General features: G+C 37.9%; 1 protein-coding gene across 1 annotated transcript in view; it reads right to left on the bottom strand.

The window, feature by feature from the left end:
• slc44a5a (solute carrier family 44 member 5a) overlaps window positions 1-20,263 on the bottom strand; it is an 83,895-nt gene extending 63,632 nt beyond the window's left edge. The window contains exon 1 of the mRNA XM_079875603.1: window positions 19,746-20,263. Within this exon, the coding sequence (XP_079731729.1) occupies window positions 19,746-19,782 (37 nt within the window). The 5' untranslated portion in view covers window positions 19,783-20,263. The remainder of the gene's footprint in view (window positions 1-19,745) is intronic.
• Window positions 20,264-21,366: the final 1,103 nt, after the last annotated feature.

Raw genomic sequence — 21,366 nt, 5'->3', positions numbered from 1 at the left:
TATATATATTTTTTCCATACATTGGAAGTCAATGGTAACCAAATCAAAATATTCAAAATATTTTGTGTTCCACAGAAGAAAATAAGTCAAACAGGTTTGGATCGACATGAGGGTGAGCAAATGGTGACCACAGAATACATTTTTGGATGGACTATCTCTTTAAAAGTCTTCATTGTTAGTACAAATCTCACATTCACTTTCTCTCTTAGTCTTGCTACAAAAATATCCTCTTGATTGAACCAAATACAAGAGAGAAAGTGTGTCTGTGTGTGTGTGTAAGCAAAGGAATCATGTCCTTGGATCATCTGTCCATCACAGCATTTCAGTATGCGCATCATCTCCTCCAATTACAGCACTACTCATGACTGTTACCATGGCAACTACAACAAAGGAGTTGTTAAGATTTTGAGCGAGGACACAAATTAATACAAATGAACGAGATCAACTCATTAAGACCAAAGCAGAGGTCAATAGCTGGAAGACTTTTGTGGTCCTTTCCCTCAAACTGACAACAAAAACGGCAATCAATGGCCACATAAGAGGCAGATGTGATGAAATTCCACTTCTGCACAAGAAACGGCATACTTAAAGTTCTAGCAACTTATTGAAATTAGGCCTATATGCTAGTAAAGGGAAATAGTATACTGCTGTTCACGCAATTCAAACTTTTTTACCCCTAAGCGAAAAACAAAAAAGAACATTGCTGTGAGTATATTGGGGCCTTAAATACTGACAAAAATATAATAGTCATGACTGGTGCTACAGGCTAGTGGACACTTCAAACCGACATCAAAGAACTAGTGGTGATAAAACACTTGAACACATTGAAAAGACTACAGCCAACGGCCAACTACAGTAACACATGAAGTCAGCACCTCCATGAGAGGAAATAACTGTCTATACCAGCAGGTGACAGTAGTCTGTATTCATCATTAAAAACCAAGCATAAACAGAGTAGCGCTTGCTTACGTCTTGACTTCGTTGTTTGCTTGCTTTCATTAGGCCTACTTCTGTTTGCTAAGCTAATCGGCCAACTAATGGAAACAGTTAACAGTTTTATTACTCTGTAAATCATTCTTGGATCAGGAAAATTTGAAAGCTTTTATAACTTTTGTCATGAAACCTAATACATACACTGTCTCACAGCGAGATCCATTAGCTTCAGAGTTCTGGCAGTTGTTGCGGGGAATTAGATGTGAATAGAGCAAAAACTTGAGATCCCGCTCCGTCGATGAGGTGGGCGAGAAAGGTTGACTCACATCTACCCGAGGGAGCGCACAAATCTATTGGGTGTGTCAGATGAGAAAAAAGAAAACCCAAGACAGCGCTTGTCAGTTTGCGCTTTTGAAACTAAAATGAACACGGGTGAGATGAAAGAGCCAAGACACGGGTCAAAAAGCAGAAATGCTTTCAAAAGCAAGAGGAGGCAGACACAATCCAGCATAGATCCCGAAGAATCGGTAATATATTCATATTATTCACAGGAGGGCGGAAAGTTGGAGGCAGACTGTTGCGTAATACTCAAAGGCAGTCAGGAAAGGCAGGTCGGGGGAAGCAATGGGAAAATAGCGAACAATTATTCTGAGGGGAAATATCTTAAATGAGTTTGACCACTGACTCATATTCGAAGACGCACACTTTCCCGAGTGCAGAGGCCACAGGGGTTCACTGAAATTCACAAAAGCAATTTGCACCGGCATGGATTGTTTTACATATATATTAGTATGCAAAGCTCTTGAGGTGAATTTAATTCACAAAACAATTTTAAACATTTAATAATAAACTCTTTTATGCCCACACACATGCAGTACACTAGACGCATTAAACACCTGGTTTTTAATTGAACCACTAGAGATAAGTACATTAAACAGATCATAATTGTTCATTGAATTAAGTTCAGGAAATCAGCACCTTTCAAACGTAAGCGTACTGCTAGAGTACACAGGGTTCAGTAAATAACCTTTCGGAGTTGACTTTCCCTGACAGTGCAGTATTTCTGACTCGCCTCGCACCTATAAGTGATGTTACGTAACATCTCTAGATGAGGGAATCTGAAATTCAAATCAGGCTCTATTCAGATTGTTTCATTGAGAGGCAGGGGGTCAGCGTGTGCCAACTGCCTACGAGTCATTTGGCAGCTCCTGCTGTCATCTCATCAGCGTGTGCATGACCATATGTGACGCCTCCAACACTCCACTATGTGTTAGTACATCACAGTTATGACATTGGACCATATTTCCCTCTTTCATCTGCTATAGTATCCGGCGAGCATGCGGCCAACATCTGAACGTGGACGGCCGAAATATACTTTGGGCTTTATGATCGTTGCTTGTCATATTTAATAATAAATATAAAATTGGCGTACAAGCAATGTTATTCAGACTGTACAGCATAATGGTCTTATGCCAACTGTTTTCAACATTGATTATAATAAGAAATGTTTCTTGAGCAGAAAATCATCATATCAGAATGATTTCTGAAGAATCATTTGACGACTGGGGTAATGATGCTGAAAATTCAGCATTTTTCTTTAAACCACTAGTTAAATTAAGCAAAACTACACAAAAATTGTAGGCTGTAAATCTGAATCAAAGCAAATGCTTCTTACAAGAATCAATAAAAAACAATCAAAATAAATAAAATTATGCTAAGTTTAAGGAGGGTAGCCAAGTAAGCATTAATTTACCAATTAACAGTAAATGTAATCGCTCTTACTGATGTTATACGCAATATGAACTTAAATATTTCTAAAAGTCAACTGGCAGTTATATTTAATCATATGTTGGACAATTTCTGTAAAATTGAGTTTAAAACCAAAAAAGACTAATGGACTTGCATTAGAAAAAAGGCAAGCTTAAATGTAAAAAGTAAATAAAAATTAAAACAAAGACTATTGGAGTATGTTTTACAAGAAAATACCATTTCAGTCTTTCATAATTTCACATTTAAATTCAACGTTACTTGCTATTTCTTCTTATTTTTCAGTGTGGACTGAAGCAACAGTAGTCTTTTCTCTACATAAGTGAATCAGAGTCCCATTTCTCCCAACAAACACAGACAGAACTGACATATATCAGCTCAGTGAAAAAATGCTGCTTCCGCAATATTGACACAAAGGTCAGATGACACCAATACGGTAACCTCATGGGTGCGACTTCACTCACACAGCGTCCAAAGTCGTCATCTCCTCTCGTTCTCCTCTAGAAAGCTTTTTAGCCATTGACTAACCAACCTATCAAAGGGAATTGTGATTTTACCGTGTCCTGCCTGAAGCTGAAATGGTTTTAGGCTCGAACTAATGCAGTCAGGAGGATGCGTAAGTGAGAGGAAATTGCGTGTCACCTCCAACAAATTTCCCCTGGATGGGAAGTACAGAATGCATGAGGAAGGATCACTGCAGGGGTTCGTCCTGCTGCAGTCAGCGTCTACATGCACTGCAGTGTTTAAATGCACCTGGAGGATTGCTATACAGCACAGCTTGTGTGTTGTTTCAAATTGACCGTAAAAACAATGGCAAAGAGCCATCTGGGTGAGAACAGACATGAGATACCGAACATGATGCAGATCAGTTTTGCATGATGCTGGTAAAATATGACATTATGCAGGGCAAACTTTAAAGTCACACCTACTCACCTATAAATAAACCACTGCACTAAAACAAGGGTTTTGAACTTTGCCAGTTAAACAGAAAGGTTATGTTAGTCATTTATTCCTGTGAGGAAAATAAAACAAAAAAAACTTCAAATAAAGCCAAAAAGAATTGTGAAAATTTAAAGGGATAGTTCACCCAAAACTGAAAATTCTGTCATTAATTACTCACCCTCATGTCGTTCCAAACCCGTAAGACATTTGTCAACAAAGTCTGCTCTCGCGTCAACACAACATGCCCACGTGAACGTGCGTTGCAAATGAATATTAAGAGGTAAATTATGTTTGTTTTTTTCGCAAAAAAAGTACTCACATACTCACATGGATTACTTTTATGTCTTTACTACCTTTCTGGGCCTTGAAAGTGGTAGTTGCATAGCTGTCAATGGAGGGACATTTGTGTTCTGAAGATGAACGAAAGTCTTATGGGTTTGAACGACATGAGGGTGAGTAATTTTCATTTTTGCGTGAACTAACCCTTTAAAAGCCATAAATATTCCTATTAGTGACAGCATTTTCAGCATGATTACTTCAGTGTCACATGATCCTTCAGAAATCATTCATGCTGTTTTCAATGTACTTTTGGCCTACTGTTTTATAATGGAAAAAGCATCCCAATCAACCTGAATTCACTCTAAATACTTTTAATTTGACATTTTCACATACTGTTTTTCACCTATTATAGTATAAATAGAATAGAAATAGAAATAGAAGTATAAATATTCGAACACAGCCATTTGTTCCTCATATTTGATTTTTGCCGAAAACATGCCACTACAAGTTCTGTAGAGAAAAAGTGAAGTTGTGATGATCAATACAGTCTAGAATCCAGTCTGATATTGCCCAACCACTTTAAACTACACATCCAGCATATAACCCATTTGCCGACTGCAGTCACAGCAGTTTTCTTTTAGCTTTTTTTCTCCCCCTGGTTTGGCAGGTGATAAAAACTCAGTACTAGGTTTCTGGCTTTATTTGAAGAGCAAAAAACTCTCCAAAAGCTTTTCAGCATGTTTACTGTCGTTAAAATAGATTGTCGAACATCTCCCCATTGTCCTCTTCGGTAACTATGGTAACAGGTATTTCTTTTCACACACTAAGCCACGCCCCCAGTGTATAACATGACTGACTGTATCTATGTAGAATGACCATCTGATCTGGAAAATATGGAGAGATCATGTGAAGCACTCCAGTTAATAGAAGTCCTCAAATAACAAATTAATGAAGCACATTTGTTATTTTCTTTATCCATATGCAGTAGTGTAAATACAGGATGCATGATGTATGATATACAGTATATAATGACCCTCATCTTAAAACACATCTGAGGGACATATTATTACCAGAAATACATGTCTTCTAGCTGACTGTGATCGGACCAGAAACTGATTTTGACATTGGGTGTAAATTAAGCCTTTGAAAGATAAAAATATTGTATTCAGAAAAGTAGCTAGCTTTATTTAAAGACTGATTTTGCTTGGCATGATAAGCTAGAAATGTGTTGACCTCCTCCTTCACATGAAGACTGCCGTTTCTCCCAGAATAACTTGCACAAATGACAGTTAATTGTGCTTGAAGTGAACTAATGAAGAAACATCAACTGCATCATGTTCTCTCTGATAAATATTTTATTCCTCTTCTTCCACTGTGGTTTGTTCAGGAAGTATTTCAAGCTACATATGTAGTATTTTAAGCCACTGTTGTGCAATGAAGCATCTTACGCAACCATAACACTTTTACTCATCTTTCTGTTATTTTGTGTGTTTTTTCTTTCAAGGATTTTCTCTGAAACTTTCCTGAGAAGGAGTTTCTGAGAATTCATTTGGGAGAAGGACTGTAATCGGTGCAATTTCGGACAGAAGTAATTTCCCCATTGCCAGCTTCAAAGCAGGATGCCCAGAAAGGTAGTGCTTTAGTGTAGTGCACCGCTGACAGCACACAGCAGAGCAGACTAGGGACAAGATTGCTTCTTCAAGACGGAGGAGCTAACGGGAACGTTCTGAGTCAGCAACGCTGCACCCCACGCTACACTAACTCAAACACACACTCACCCGGGCTGCACACTTCACATGAGGCTCAGCCCTTATGAAAATGCACTGTAGCAGCAGCAGCATACACTGATGTATCAGATGGTAGGGATGCACTGAAAATATTTTTTTTACTGAAACCTAAATTGACATTTTCATTTAGCCCGAAAATAAAGGTTTGATAATTAAACACTTTATGCTGTTCAGGGTGTTAGGGTTTGCCCGTTGTAGCTTATCCACGTGTACGTGAAAAAGACTAAATAAATGCATCAATGGAGAAATGCTAATTAAAGGGTTATTTCACCCAAAAATTTAAATTCTGTCATTAATTACTCTTTGTAAGCTTTCTGATCCCTCCATAGACAGCAATGTCATTGCAAATTTCAAGGCCCAGAAAGGTAGTAAAGACATCGTTAAAATAGTCCATATAATGTAATGTTATGTAGCGACAAGAATACTTTTTGTGTGCAAAAAAAAAAAAAACTTTATTCAACTCTTCTGTGTCAGATCTCCTACGCTATTCACATTGAAAACACAGTGCAGCGCTTCCGGGTTCTACGTGAGAACGCCGGCTCACCATTGTTGTTGCATGTGTCGTCAGGGCTCCAGACTAACTTTTTTTATTAGGAGCGCTGTAACCCCTGACTTAAAATTTTAGGAGCGCAAGCAGAAAATTTAGGGGCACACGCACACCGTCACATTTTCCCCCTAAATAACTATTACAGACAAATGCTTTGATAATAAATAGACTTAACGTACAGAAATTATGGAGCAGTTTTATTTTAAGATCACAGGGCTCCAGACTAACATCTGAGGGCAGCGGCACTAAGTTCTACTGAAAGTGTTTGGTAGCACTGTGGGATGACAAAGCACTGAGCTTAATTTGAGGTGTATAGATAAAGTTAACTTTAATTATTATCATTCATAATGTCTTAATATTAATTCAAAAGCAAAATGAGTGACAAAATAGATATTAGGGAGTGAAAATAGCCAATAAGCGCCCTCAGCAGCTATGTTTACAATGGTGATTTAATTTTATGGTAATTTTAAATAAGTGTGAGTTTTCCTACTTCTTGAAACTTTCAGTTTTATAAATAGAGACAATCTTTAAAGGATGAACAAAAATGTTTTGGTCAACACATTAAAAATAACATTTAAATATGATATAGTTTTGAAGTGCTGGAAAAAGATGTACGCTACTTTTATAACCATAGTATACCATAGTTATAGTTATGCCTGGTTCAGATTACACAATTTTTTTGTATGTTACGATAGTCACTGTGTCAGATTACACGATTTTGACTCCTAAAAATCTTGTCATGTCGTGGACAAGAAACATGTCAGACTACACGTTGCTTTACGATCAGTCATCGCGAGCTCACACACACACACACACATACTCACCACGCTCTCACTCACTCACTCACTCACTCTCGCTTGCGCACGCACACACTCTCACTCACTCACTCGCGCACACACTCTCTCACTCACTCTCGCTCGCTCACTCACACTCATTCACTCTTGATGGAACCCGTCATGGAGGACCGTTAAAAAATTAAACATGCTAGTCTTTTTGTCATGATGCCGTAAAGCATCGCAGACGCGACGTTGGTTGTCGCCCACTATGACACACTATACGAGATGAAATTTACTGGTCGCACATGTGCGACTGGATGTAAAATTCAGTCGCACACTCTCAAATTTTGGTCGCAAAATGCGACCATTTGGTCGGAGTCTGGAGCCCTGGTCGTGGTGCCTATGTGATCAGCGTTGGCCAATAATGAGCCAACGTAGAACCCTGACGTAGAACCCAGAAGCGCTGCACTGTGTTTACTAGGCGAATAGTGTAGGAGGTCTGACACAGAAGAGAAGAAATTTTTTAATAAAGTCGTTATTTTTGTTTGTTTTTTTTGCGCACAAATATTATTCTCGTCGCTTTATAACATTACATTTGAACCACTGTAGAAACATGGACTATTTTAACGATGTCTTTACTACCTTTCTGGGCCTTGAAAGTTGCAATGATGTAGCTGTCTATGGAGCTGGAGCTGTCTCTCAGATTTCATCAAAATTATCTTCATTTGTAAAGAGAAAAAATGTCCAGGGTGCTCAAGGAGTTCAAAAAAAGGTTTTTTGAAGGTGCTCTTTGGGGTCGGGAATTCAGTAAAATGTAGTAGAAGGAAATCCAAGGCACTCTTCTTTAGAAAATTATAAAAAGCCTTTATTGGACTGGCTATTTCATAATAGAAAATTTAAAAGACATTGGGGAAAAAACAACCCCCCAATGTCCCCAATGGTTGTTTTTTCCCCAATGTCTTTTAAATTTTCTATTATGAAATAGCCAGTCCAATAAAGGCTTTTTAGAATTTTCTAAAGAAGAGTGCCTTGGATTTCCTTCTACTACATTTTATCTTCATTTGTGTTCCGAAGATGAACGAATGTCTTACGGGTTTGGAACGCCATGAGGGTGAGTAATTAATGACAGAATACAAGGGTAAACTAACCCTTTAAACGCCACTGTTTCGGTCAATGATTTTTGTGTCTTTTGCTGTTTTTTCGGAATATTTTCGGTTGCCGGAATTTCACTGCATCACTATCATATTACATTTGGCTAACGTTCTGGCAAGGTTCTCTCAAAGTTATGAACAAACTTTATTCGATTACACTTTATTTCAAGGTGACGTTGGTACAGTGTTCAGGAACAGCATCAACTCAGCCATGAAGCGGAGGACCACGTAAAGTCACAGAACGAGGTCACTGAGTGCTGAGGCGCATGGTGTGTAAAAGTAGCCAACCTCTGCTGATTCCATAGTTGAAGAGTTCCAAACTTCCACTGGCATTAATATCAGCACAAAAAGTGTGTGGCGGGAGCTTCATGGAATGGGTTTCCATGGCCGATCAGCTGCATGCAGGCCGCACATCACCAAGTACAGCACAAAGCGTCGGTTGGACTCTGGCGCAGTGGAGATGTGTTCTCTGTGGGGTGACAAAAAGACGAGTCTGGGTTTGGCGAATGCCAGGAGAACGTTATCCGGCTGACTCCATTGTGCCAACTGTAAAGTTTGGTGGAGGAGGGATAATGGTATGGGGCTGTTTTTCAGGGTTGGGCTAGACCCCTTATTTCCAGTTAAGAAAAATCTTAATATTTCAGCATACCAAGACATTTTGGACAATACTATGCTTCCAACTTTGTGGTAACAGTTTGGGGAAGGCCCTTTTCTATTCCAGCATGACTTTGCCTCAGTGCACAAAGCAAGATCTATAAAGACATGGTTGGATGAGGTTGGTGTGGAAGAACTTGACTGGCCTGCACAGAGCCCTGACCTCAAACTTTTGGGATGAACTGGAATGAAGATTGCGAGCCAGGCCTTCTCGTCCAACATCAGTGCCTGACCGCACAAATGCTCTACTGCAGGGTTGGGCAACGTTGGCCCTGGAGTGCCGCTGTCCTGCAGAGTTTAGCTCCAACCCTAATCAAACACCTGAACAAGCTAATCAATATCTTCAGGATTAGGCTACTAATGCTGTGTTCAAAATTGCCCACTATACACTTATTCACTATTCCCTACATTACTCCACTAATATAGTCCACTTGAAGGAGTGAATGAAAACGAGTGAGTGAATTCGGACACTGAGTGTGCCGGAAGGGCTGCCGCTTTTGCATAGTTTGTGCTTGCTGTTTAATAATCATTTCAAACTTAGCAAACTAGCAACTCCAGTAGTAATGAAAAGATTTATCTTAAACTCTGTCAAGGAAACTAGCATGTATAAACCTTAATTAAAATATTTAATAATCAATTAGAAAGGAATTTATACCTGTATTATATTACGCTGTAGTCACACTGGACCAGTGGTTTGGAAAATAGATGGATGATTCACCAGAGGGCGCCATTTTCTAGCGAGACGTGGGAATTTATTCAGCGTGACCGCCACAATGCATTATGGGTATTCTCTAGCCATTGACATCGGTTGTACACAAGGGTGCAGGGATTTGTATTATTTTGAAGTACCCCCGGACGCCGCCATTGGCTAACGGAACCCCACCTGCAGTTAGCATCCCATTGACTCCCATTCATTTTGGCGTCACTTTGACAGCGAATAACTTCACATCTGAGGCGTTTAAAGACTCCATTTGTCCATTATTTATTTCTAAAGAAACACGACAATGTATAAAATGCTCCATTACCTTGTATCTTACGTTATGGCCCTGTAGAAGCAGTTTTTGTAAAAGTAGGCTAACGATTGCGTCACAGCCACGCGACTCTCTGTCGCACAGTAGAGAATTACCGTATGGACAGGAGGAGAAGCTCGCGGGCAATCGGGAGGACGTCGAGGCAAAATGACAAAGTAATTAATCAGAACACCTACAAAAAGTTTCTCCTGCTCCAAGATCATGGACAGCTCCTACTCACGCTCTCCGTCTCTGCGAGTTTCGGAAGGGAATGATTCAGATTGATCTTGGCACAGCTACTAGAAGACAGACGGTTTGCTCACGTCACATCTACGTCGTCGAGCTCAGTTTGAGTCTGCGCAGTACGCTGGACCCCCAGGAAGTAAGATTTTCTAATTGGCTTCACTTTGTCTCCGTTGAATCCAATGGGGTCGCTGTGTCCATTTCTTTTACTGTCTATGGTTGTACACTCGTTATTGCGGTGCATTGCGGGATTGAATGAGTGAACTCGATAACGTCCACTATGGTTTCGGACATCACTACAAATGGCTGTCCCCTCAAACAGTGTCCTATTTAATGGTGCCCTAAATAATGGTAAGCAATGGATTATTAACACCTTATTCAAACAAGTCCTTTCAATTTTTATAGTCAGATTATGTGTACTGAGTGAAATCAAGATACTGCTCATCAAAAATGAATTCACTTACACTCAAACGGCAACACACCGACTGACACTGAAAGGCAAAATGCTGCCCAAACACACACAGCATCACACTCCAGCACAGACTCTGCCTTACACTCAGACCCCATTTCTTTTTTATAAGCATGGCTTCCTTGTGTGAGTGACTCTAAAACATGAGACCTTACATATTCATGATCTCTAGAGTTTATCTCCCATGCCAGGCCCCATAACTGAGTCAGGTGCTGACGCCTTAAAAGTTAACTACAGCCAGTGAGCTATCGCCCTAGTTAGACTGCTAAGACTCCTACTGAATTATGTGTGAAGTTTACGCTAAACCAGCTGCTGCTCCAGAAGAGCTACGAAGATGAAGAAAGGAGGAGGATGGTAGCAAACATTTATAATGATACTTAATTATACAGCAAGCCATACTGCATGGTGTTTTCTTACCACAATGATAATGTAACCTTTACTTCAGGTCTAGTGACCATCTAAGTGACTTTCCAGCTTTGAAATGAAACCAAATTGTTTTAGTGCTTGTTATAAAGTCAACATGAAATCAAACTTAAAATCATAAAACAGAGAAGAGATGCTGCAAGAGCAATTATGGAAGTTATTTTGATTAAAGATTATGAGGGCATATGAAAATAAAAATTATGTGCATGGATAAAACATTTATAATAAATAATCATGGTGACTGTAAAACTCTACTGTAAAAATATTAACTTTATGGAGAAAAAAACATGAAAAATATAATGACAAATATAATGGCAATGGCATATTGGTGCCTGTACATTTTACAGCTTATAACCATATCATTAAGTGAAATAATGTTAATATGTCAAATTTACTTGAACCACCAAAATCTGCTTTTTTACCTTAAAAAATAAGCTTTTTTACTGATACCACCATAATATTTTTTATGAGTTAATCTTAACTAAAGTGTCCATAAAACCCTGCAAATACTATAGACAACGCATAGGGTCATACAAAATAACACCAACTCACATGACACTTAAATAATGCAATAAACATTAACTAAATTACAGACAATATAACACAAATCACCCTTAAGTACATTACAGATGACAAAAATAAGAAAAAACAAACATATTTAAATAAAATATAAGCATATGTGATGTCCTTTTACTGTTTTTCACTGTAATTTGACAGTATTTTAAAGTAAAATTGCATATATTGTACAGTAATTTACTGTTAACCAATGAACACATTTTTACTGTAATTAGTTTTCTTCTTTGACAGTGTAACACTTGCTGGGCCTCTTGCACACGATTCGTCAGTGTACTAACAGTAATTAGTGTGTGAACAAATTATTCTCGATCACTTGACTCTGCTTGGCTTCTGCTTTCAAGATTGACAACAGCAAGAGTAAATAGAATTTCTAGTGCAGGGCTGATCGGCATTTCACTGGCTGCTGGATTTACTGAATACACTCTTTTCACTGTATCGGCATCTGAATGAGACTTCTAGTTCGCAAACAAACAATATGAACTGGGAAGGATTTAACATGCAGACTCAACGAATCAGTGAATAATTATGAACCAAACTTTTTGGTGACTCAAAGAGTTTAAACAAACTTACCATTACTGTATGACACAACTACTGTAATGATTGTATTTTTCCTCACTGAATATTGCATTTCACTCAGAAATATGTCATATTATGTGAGTAAAATGAGTTGTGAATATTTAGCCTTCGCATTTAAAGTTTGTAATGCTAACAACAAAGGGTGGATTTTAATCAAAGTCATTTTTTAACCTTGATACCCCCCTCCCCCTTTTGTGATGAGGCTGTGATATGTGGGACCGCTCTTGCTAAATCAATGAAGTGCAAGCAAACACTGAAGGCCACCCTCGAGGACCTGATAATATGGTAGCAGTTCAAGGGCAGAAGCTTATTCACTCACCCACTCTCTCAAACAGAGCTCTTGTCTGCCCTCTATAAAAGAGGAATGATATGTATTAACAATGAAAGATGTCTGAAATATTCATCCTGCAGAAGATGCAAATACAGAGGCTTTATGCTCAGATGACATGATTCACTGTCAAGTCAAGGACTGGAGGGATGGTAAATGTGCAGTACATGCACCCTATGAACCAAGAGCGAATGTTTCAACCTACTGTGTGAACATGAAAAATCATTGCACATTGCATATGAGCTTCTTATTTTTCTTGTTTCTGCCTAAATATACATTTATTGGTAGTTTTTAGAGTAACTATTTTAGAAAGCATACAGAAACTCTTGCAAAATGTATAAAGGAACGCAATATTTGGATTTCACTTCCATACAACAAATTTGCTTTACAAAGAGAAAAAGGACCGATATCAATTTTAGCTGTTACTGATAATTAATTTCATGTTATGGTCGATAATCAATATATTTGATGCTATTTTGCCTAAATAAATGACAAATTGAGCACTAAAAACTAAAACAAAATGCTGCAAGTGAATTTAGGCATAACAAAGTTATAATGCACAGTATGAACATGGACATTCATTTATGCTAAAGATTATATTTAAAGGTGTTGTCAAATTGTTTATTTAAATATTAACTTTGAATGTTAGGTGACAACAAAGGTAAATGTATCTAAATGTAAAAATAGGAGAAAGTAGCTGCATAAGTAAATCCCCAACAGTGGCGAGCAGGACGAGAGCCGCGGGAGAACGGCACGGGGCCGCTGGCGTGATTACTGATGAGTCTTGTAACTTTCATATAGATTTCCAGCAGCTGGGAAGAATGGCCCAGTTTAGAAAAGCACTGTACCACAGTGGCGAGGAAGCTGACAGGCTGGATTATCTCCTTCTGACAGCCCAGGAATGCGACTGTCTGGCTTTGGCTACCGCAAGATAAGACCTGGCTGACAAAGAAGAAGTAACATTCGTTTGCTTTCCTCTCGTTTATCTTCAGTAACAGAAGCCCAGTGATGGTTAGTGATTGTAACAGCCAAAGAACGATTATGTTTTCATACTTGCTTGAAGAGGATAGTATTAAGGTGTTGTTTTGATTTTAAAACAATCAAAATACAGGTTGACCTCAGCAATGACATATCACAAGAGACATAGTGCTACTAAACAATACAACACTACCAACGATATTTTCAACCCTTGTTACTCAACAGGGGCAATTCTAGGACTTCAAGCATTATGATCAAATGTGGCTCACAAGAGATTGAGGGTTTGAATCTTCCTTGACTGACAATAAAAAAAGGTAAAAGGCAATAAATCAAAATGGCATTTGTATATCAGTATATTAATAACAGTGACATATTTGGTGCCATTTTATTTTGTGATGAAGAGAAGACCCTATGATGTGCACTACCGTTCAAAAGTTTGGGCTTTATTCAGCAAGGATGCATTAAATGGATCAAAAGTGACAATAAGGACATTTTTAATGTTACAAAATATTTTATTCTTTTGAACTTGATATTCAACAAAGAATCCGGAAAATATCACAGTTTTCAAAAAATGTTTTCAATATTGATAATTTTTAGAAATGTTTTTTGAGCATCAAATCTGTATATTAGGATGATTTCTGAAGGATCATGTGACACTGAAGCCTGGAGTAATGATGCTGAAAATTCAGCTTTGATCACAGGAATAAATTACATTTTAAAATATATTCAAATAGAAAACAGCTATTTTAAACTGTAATAATTTTCACAATATTACTGTATTTTTGATTAAAAATAAATAAATGCAGCCTTGGTGATAATAAGAGACTTTCTTTCAAAAACATTAAACCCATTTCCAACCCCAAACTTTTGAACAGTAATGTATTTCTCTTTGAAGTTATATTCTTCTACGTATATCATCCTAATGCAGTGAACTCGACTCACATTCACATTCAAAAGACTATAGTTACAAAAGAGACCAAAACATTGCTAACGGGAACAGACATTCAATTAATTCCATTTCATTTCATGAAGAGAACCAATCCTCAAAAAAAAAAAAAGAAAAAAAAAAGAGGCTTACATTTCAAACATCGGTTTCTCTAACTCCTGACCATGAAGAAGTAATTGACTCCCATTTAAGATTTCTCAGCCTTGGCTATGGCTTTTCACAGAGGTGTGGACATCACATCACTTAGTGATGGCACATCATAAAAATTTTATCCTCTGGTCCCAAATTTGCCCTGCTGAATTATTCATTGACTTTACTGCAGTCCAACTAAAAATAGACACTTCTTGTTTCTCCTTAGCTTAAAGGCTTTAACACTGCATACTGTAGTGAAGCTAATGACGAGAGCATTTCCTGAGATTCCCAGCAGTCACTTTGACAATGATCTTTCTGCAGATGAGTTGCACATCATTTATCAGCGCACCTGTCACAATTCCCAGCAAACAGAATTAACAGAATTCGAGGCCCTCAGAGTCACATCACATCTGTTTATTTAGTAGCATTAACGGATGAGTTTAATTTTCAAGCTCCTATCTGCACTGCTGCTGTTTGTGATCAAATAAATCTAATCCTGCAGAAAAGTAAGAAGAAATCTCATGGTCTTCTCAAACAGCTTTATCTATGAGGTTTAGTTACTCGCTATTTGTGTCATACCTACTCACCTATTTAGATCTGAATATCCAGTCTTTTAATACTTTTTTTATAACCGATATGTGACACTCCGTTTACACGACACCGGTTTCAACTAAAAACAGAAAACTTTTTATGCGTTTTGGCTAGGGCTGTCAAACGATTAATCGCGATTAATCGCATCCAAAATAAAAGTTTTTTACATAATATATGTGTGTGTACGGTGTATAATTATTTTCTATATATAAATACACACACATGCATGTATATATTTAAGAAATATTTGCATGTATATACTGTGTATATATATTTATATTATATATAATTTATATTATATATAAATATTTTATATATAAATAACACATTTTTCTTAAATATATATGCATGTGTGTGTATTTATATATAGAAAATAATTATACTCCATACACACACATATATTATGTAAACACAAACTTTTATTTTGGATGCGATTAATCGCGATTAATCGTTTGACAGTCCTAGTTTTGGCCTTTCATTTACACGACAACGGCGTTTTGGGGGCCTGAAAAAAAAAAAAATTAAAGCGGGTTTCAAAGTGAAAGTTTGATAACGATACCGTAATTGCCCTGGTGTAAACTACAAAAACGCAAATTTGTGAAAACGGTGATGTCGGTGATGCATATTACTGCGTGTTCAGGCTTTAGGTGAATAGCGTTTCTTTACAAAGCGATGTCGCCAACTACTGGCCTGACAGCAGAATACAGAGTTTTTAATAGTTTACACAAATCAGTGTGAACAGGGATCGTTTTGACTATGTTGTCATCTGCACGCGAAAAACGCAAAGGAAAAACGTTTCCGTTTTTTTAGTACATCTTTGTTGTGTGAACATACCCTTAAAAGAAAAAGTTCTTTACAGAACCTTAAAGGGTTCTGTCTGCCACTTCATCAAACCTTTTAGGGGTTCCCATCATGGGATCATTTTATTGATTTAGTTTCAATTAATGAATTTAATTCATTTTGAATTTCAATTGAATTCATGAATTAAACAGCTCGTAAACATACTTTATCATTAGGAAAAAAAAGTAATATCCCATTAAACAGTGTTATGCAATCATTTAAGACATTTCTCTTAATATAGAACCTTTTTGGCTTAAAGGTTCTTTAAAACTGAGTCAAGAACCCATGGGAAACGGGTTTAACTTTCATTTGAGCACGGATTGTTATTCAAATGAGAAACCGAAAGCTTTTCTGTGGTCAGCCTGGAATAAATAAATATAACAAAACATTTTTGCATGCAAATGCAGCAGGTTAGGAAACCAAGTGACCTTTTCTTAGGGTTTTGCTCCCAACCTGCATATTTATTCCTTATAAATATTACGGTATATAAGGGTCAACAAGTTCCCGTATGCCATTTTAGAATTCACAACGGCTATGAAAAATATACTACAAAATATCCTGAATAATGTCATAACTCACATCTGAGAGACTTTAACTTTAATTCTGAATGACATCATTCCAAATGTTTTGTGCATTCAAATAAATCTGTTTCACATTTACATGGATCTATCAAAGCCATGTACGCGAGTGTGCACAGATTAGATGTCTAATCTGTCTGGTTTCTGGATCAAGCACAAATTTAATTACATCTCCCGCAGTGACACATACTCATGTGGCGTCAAACTGAAGTGATTTAGGAGCAAGCGAGGCTAAACTACAATAAGAGAGCTTTACCATGGTTAATAGAAATACGAATGAGAATGTGTAGGTTATATTCCCAGCATCAGTACAGCATTACAAATGATTCCACTGAGCAAAATAACCACGGTCACAGATGTGCAGCCACATAAAACACGATTAAAACGAACAAAAACAAGCCCTGAATCTTTGAATTGTCATGTTGCTGTAAGATGTGCATTGAGGAGTGTATTAAACTTGCCTACCAAAATCTTGCACACATTTTGGAGCTCTGTGTTACTCCCTAAATGTTACAAAGTTAAGTTATACTGCATATCTTACAGCTTTCACAAAAAGCAACAAAAGTGCAATGGTAATAGCATATGTTTTGGTGATATCATAGCATTCTTTAAAGTACCTTGGAGTGCCATGCAAACACCATGGTACAATAAAATAATCATTCAGTAGCAAAGTACCATCTGAATTCAATCCCTGTACAATAGTACACCAACAGTTTTGGAGGGGTTGCCAAGTCTCTGGATTTAAATGCTGGCATCTTTTCTCCAATATAATCATCTCACACAGTGACACTATATTCATACTGTACTAGATTTGTATGTAAAATTAGAAACAAACTTGCTACACTGTAAAAATGGAAAGATATCCAAGGCACCATTTTGGTTCCTCAGCTTGCATGCTGGCAAAACCCTCTGAAGAACCGTCTTGTCAGGGTATACTTTAAATATCATATTGCATACTCAACACAAGGTTCATAGTAGTACCTTAAGCGTAAATATTATTACTAGATAAGGTACAAACTGTCCATTTAAGGGTACAGCCCCAGCCTGGCAAGTCAGACCTACATCAAGATGTTAGGTCTGGCAAGTCACCATTGGCACGGCTCAATCCGAGGGGCGGGATAAACGGTTGTCTCTCAAAATCCCTCTGCACGCAATAGGACAGCGCTACAACCAATTAGAGCAACGAAGGCGGCTAGTTGGTATATTAAACTTTTGCCGTATCCAGTCGGCAAAACTCCGAACACATCTTCCTTTTTTAAAAATGACTTAAGTGCCGTTCTTTGCTCTTTTCTCAAAGAAAAGCTTAACTCCAAGTCCTCCAGAGTTGCGGCCAAAGCCGATTCGAAAGACTGTTCTCCAGCAGCAGCCATTCTTTGTTTTCAAGTAGCAGGGAACCACCCGTCGCAACTCTGTCGTCATTATGTTAAGCCTGCCCCGCCTACTCGCATGTGCTGAAAGTTTAATATGCATTTTGGAATGTAACGTGCGCTAGGTTTACTTACTAGATTTCCAAAATCAGCATTTCAGACGTATTCCACCAAAATAAAAACTCAAGGATTACATTTTTTTTAAAAGCTTGAGGATATTGAAGTTTGAAAATGGAGAATTTAAAGGAGTAGTTCACTTTAAAATGAAAATTAGCCCATGATTTACTCACCCTCAAGTCATCCTAGGTGTATATAACTTTCTTCTTTCAGACAAATACAATCGGAGTTATATTAAAAAAATGTCCTGGCCCTTCCAAGCTTTATAATGGTATTGGATTGCAACCAACAGATTGAAGCTCAAAAAAGTGCATCCATCCGTCATAAATTAACTCCATACGGCTCCTGTGGGTTAATAAAGGCCTTCTGAAGCAAAGTGATGAGTTTGTGTAAGAAAAATATTCATATTTAAAACTTTTAAAGTAAATTAACTAGCTTCCGGCCAAAAGGTTTGTGTTTATATAATTTATATATATATATATATATATATATATATATATATATATATATATACACAGTATATATATACTTATATATGTGTGTGTGTCTGTGTGATATACACATACATACATACACACACACACATACATACATACAGAATAGAAGAATGTTTATAATAATAATTATTATTATTATCATCATTCTATTTGAATACAAAATATAAACACCTACTTACATTAAATATTTTATTTATTTACTTGCACACTTCATGTGACCTTTAACCAACATCAAATTGTGAACATGCAAGTGTGTCATTAAATTAAATATTAACTTAAAATCTTAGGGGGTACATCAAATATATATTTTTTATGTCTAAGGTGTTTGGCTGAAGAAAACAAAACAAAACAAAACAAAAACAACAACTGGGGAAAGCCAAGAGGGTTCTGAAAATGTCACAATTTGGGGAACCACGCACAAACGGTGCCTCAGGCATCTCTTCATTTTTACTATAAGAAATTGAATTCTGTTGGACTTTTAAGCCAGAGCAATGATTTTAATATCCATTGTGCATATTTCAAACATATGACAGTAAGCATGAATGCATAAATCTGCATGTTAGTAATCAGATGCTTGACCATTTAGAAATGCAGGTACACTTGCTTCTGCAAACCAACAACAACACAATAGCACAAAGCCGTATCCTAATTTTCTGTAAATTCCTACAGTATAAATCATCCTGTTTTTATTACGAATGGAAAAACCATTTACAACAACAGAAGTTAGTCTTATCACACTTCCATTTGTGACCTGTGCTTTTAATTTCAATATCTCAGGAGGAGCAAGGTGATAGGCTGTGGTCTCCACTGTTCCTCAATGATTTGCTGAAAGCCAACACAGCACATGATGCCCTTGGCAACACAAAGTTGCTGCCTCCTCTATTTCAGCAGGGTAAACAAACCATACTAATACATATAGGTACGTTCAAAAAATGAATCATACTTCTGATTAATCTCTCACTTAGGCCTATCACAGTTTGTGCAGTTGTTGCTAACATTAATAAACCATGCAGTAATTCCCAAGGGCAATTTTTTTTTTTTTCACGTCTGGATGCAAATATACATTTTAAACTTTAATTCCCATATATTGCAGCTAGGAATGAACACTCCTGCAGCAAACCTTCCATTGAAGATTAATGTTACAAGTTGTCCATGCGGACAAAAACTGACACCACACAAGGAAGAATACATGTAGGCTACAGTACATCAAGTAGGCTACGCTTTCAACAGCAACTTACCATAATACGCAGACGGGACTTGGGATTTTCTTGCCATCGCAGCGTGGACGTATGTTGCTGGGTTTGCAGGCGCAGGTTGGTTTGAAGAATACAGTGTCGCTCGCCAAAATCCAAGTTTAATAGATTCCCTCACGCGACTAACGCGTCAGTGATGTTTACAGCGGAGCGTCATCAAACGTGCGGAGCGCGCGCAACGCTCAACACACTGTCACTGTAGTGAGCCAGTCCAGCATCAAAGGCATCAAAGGCAGGGTAAAGATGTACAAAATAAAACCAATAAAGGTAGATTTATCCGGTCTGGGACCGCACAAGCTGTCTGCAGAGCGATATTTCAATGTTATAATTGGACTGAAATTTAATTTAGAAAGAGAAAAAAAACCATTTAGTACTAACTTTGTGATGCTGCATTCACGTACACTATAGCCCAGTTCTGCTAATAAAGACTGCAGTTACTTGCACATTTATGTGACACATTACAGGCAGAGCTTGAACGCGAGCTTATTTGGCCAGTGTATTGTGTTCGGGATAAATGAAGCTGTCCGTGAAGATAATGTTTTGAATGTCTCATACGCGTGACTTTAGCGCGGTCCAGTGGCAACAAGCTACATTGCATCATCGAGGTACAGGGATTGGACAATGAAACTGAGACACTGGCCAATATAGTGTTGGAGGTTTCACGCTTATATGCGCGGCCTGGTGGCCAATATTCACTGATTTTACATTCCATCAGTAAAAGTAGAGAGTGGAGGTTGAATTAGTTGAGCAATAGCACAGCTGTAAACAAAATATTGCAATCCACACATAATGGGAGACATGGAGGACAAATTGTTATGATACAATAGCAATGGTATCCAGGGTAATGTCGGCATACCACCACGTAATACAAACCACATCCAACAGGAGTAACTGTCGACGCAAGAGAAAGCTGTCTGAAAGGGATGTCCAGGTACTAAGCTCCAAAAACATAAAACCACAGCTGTCCAACTCACTGCAGAATTAAATGCGCACCTGTTTCCACCAAAACCGTTCGTCAGGAGCTCCACAGTCAATATTCATGGTCAGGCTGCTATAGACAAACCTTTGGTCACTCGTGCCAATATCATGTTTGGGCTGTGGTCAATGTGAAACATGTGTTGTTCTCAGATGTGTCCACCTTCAATGTCTTTCCCATATCTGTGTGAGTTACGGTGTGGAGGAGCCTCATAGAGGCTTACAGCCAGACTGTTGCTGCCCAGAATGAAGCACATGGGTGGATCACTGATGGTTTGGGCTGCAATATCATGGCATTCCCTACTGTGCTTAATGGGACCGTTACTGCCAAGGACTATCGAACCATTCTGGAGGTCCATGTGCACCTAATGGTTCAAACATTGTACTCTGCATGATAATGCACCGATACACACAGCAATGAATGGAACTTGAATGGCAATTTGAAATGGCTTAACAAAGTTTAACATCTCCCATGGCCTGCACAGTCACCAGATCTAAATATTTTTCAGACACTTTGGGGTATTTAGGAGGAGCAAGTCAGAAAACGTTTTCCTCCACCAGCATCACATGGTGACATGGCCACTTTTCTGGAAGAGGAATGGCTCAAAATCCCTCTGGCCACTGTGAAGGA

This window comes from Squalius cephalus (genome assembly GCF_949319135.1).
Source record: "Squalius cephalus genome assembly, chromosome: 7".
NCBI classification, from domain to species: Eukaryota; Metazoa; Chordata; class Actinopteri; order Cypriniformes; family Leuciscidae; genus Squalius; species Squalius cephalus.
The sequence above is the reverse complement of the archived record's forward strand: the minus strand, read 5'-3'. Positions and strand labels throughout refer to the sequence as shown.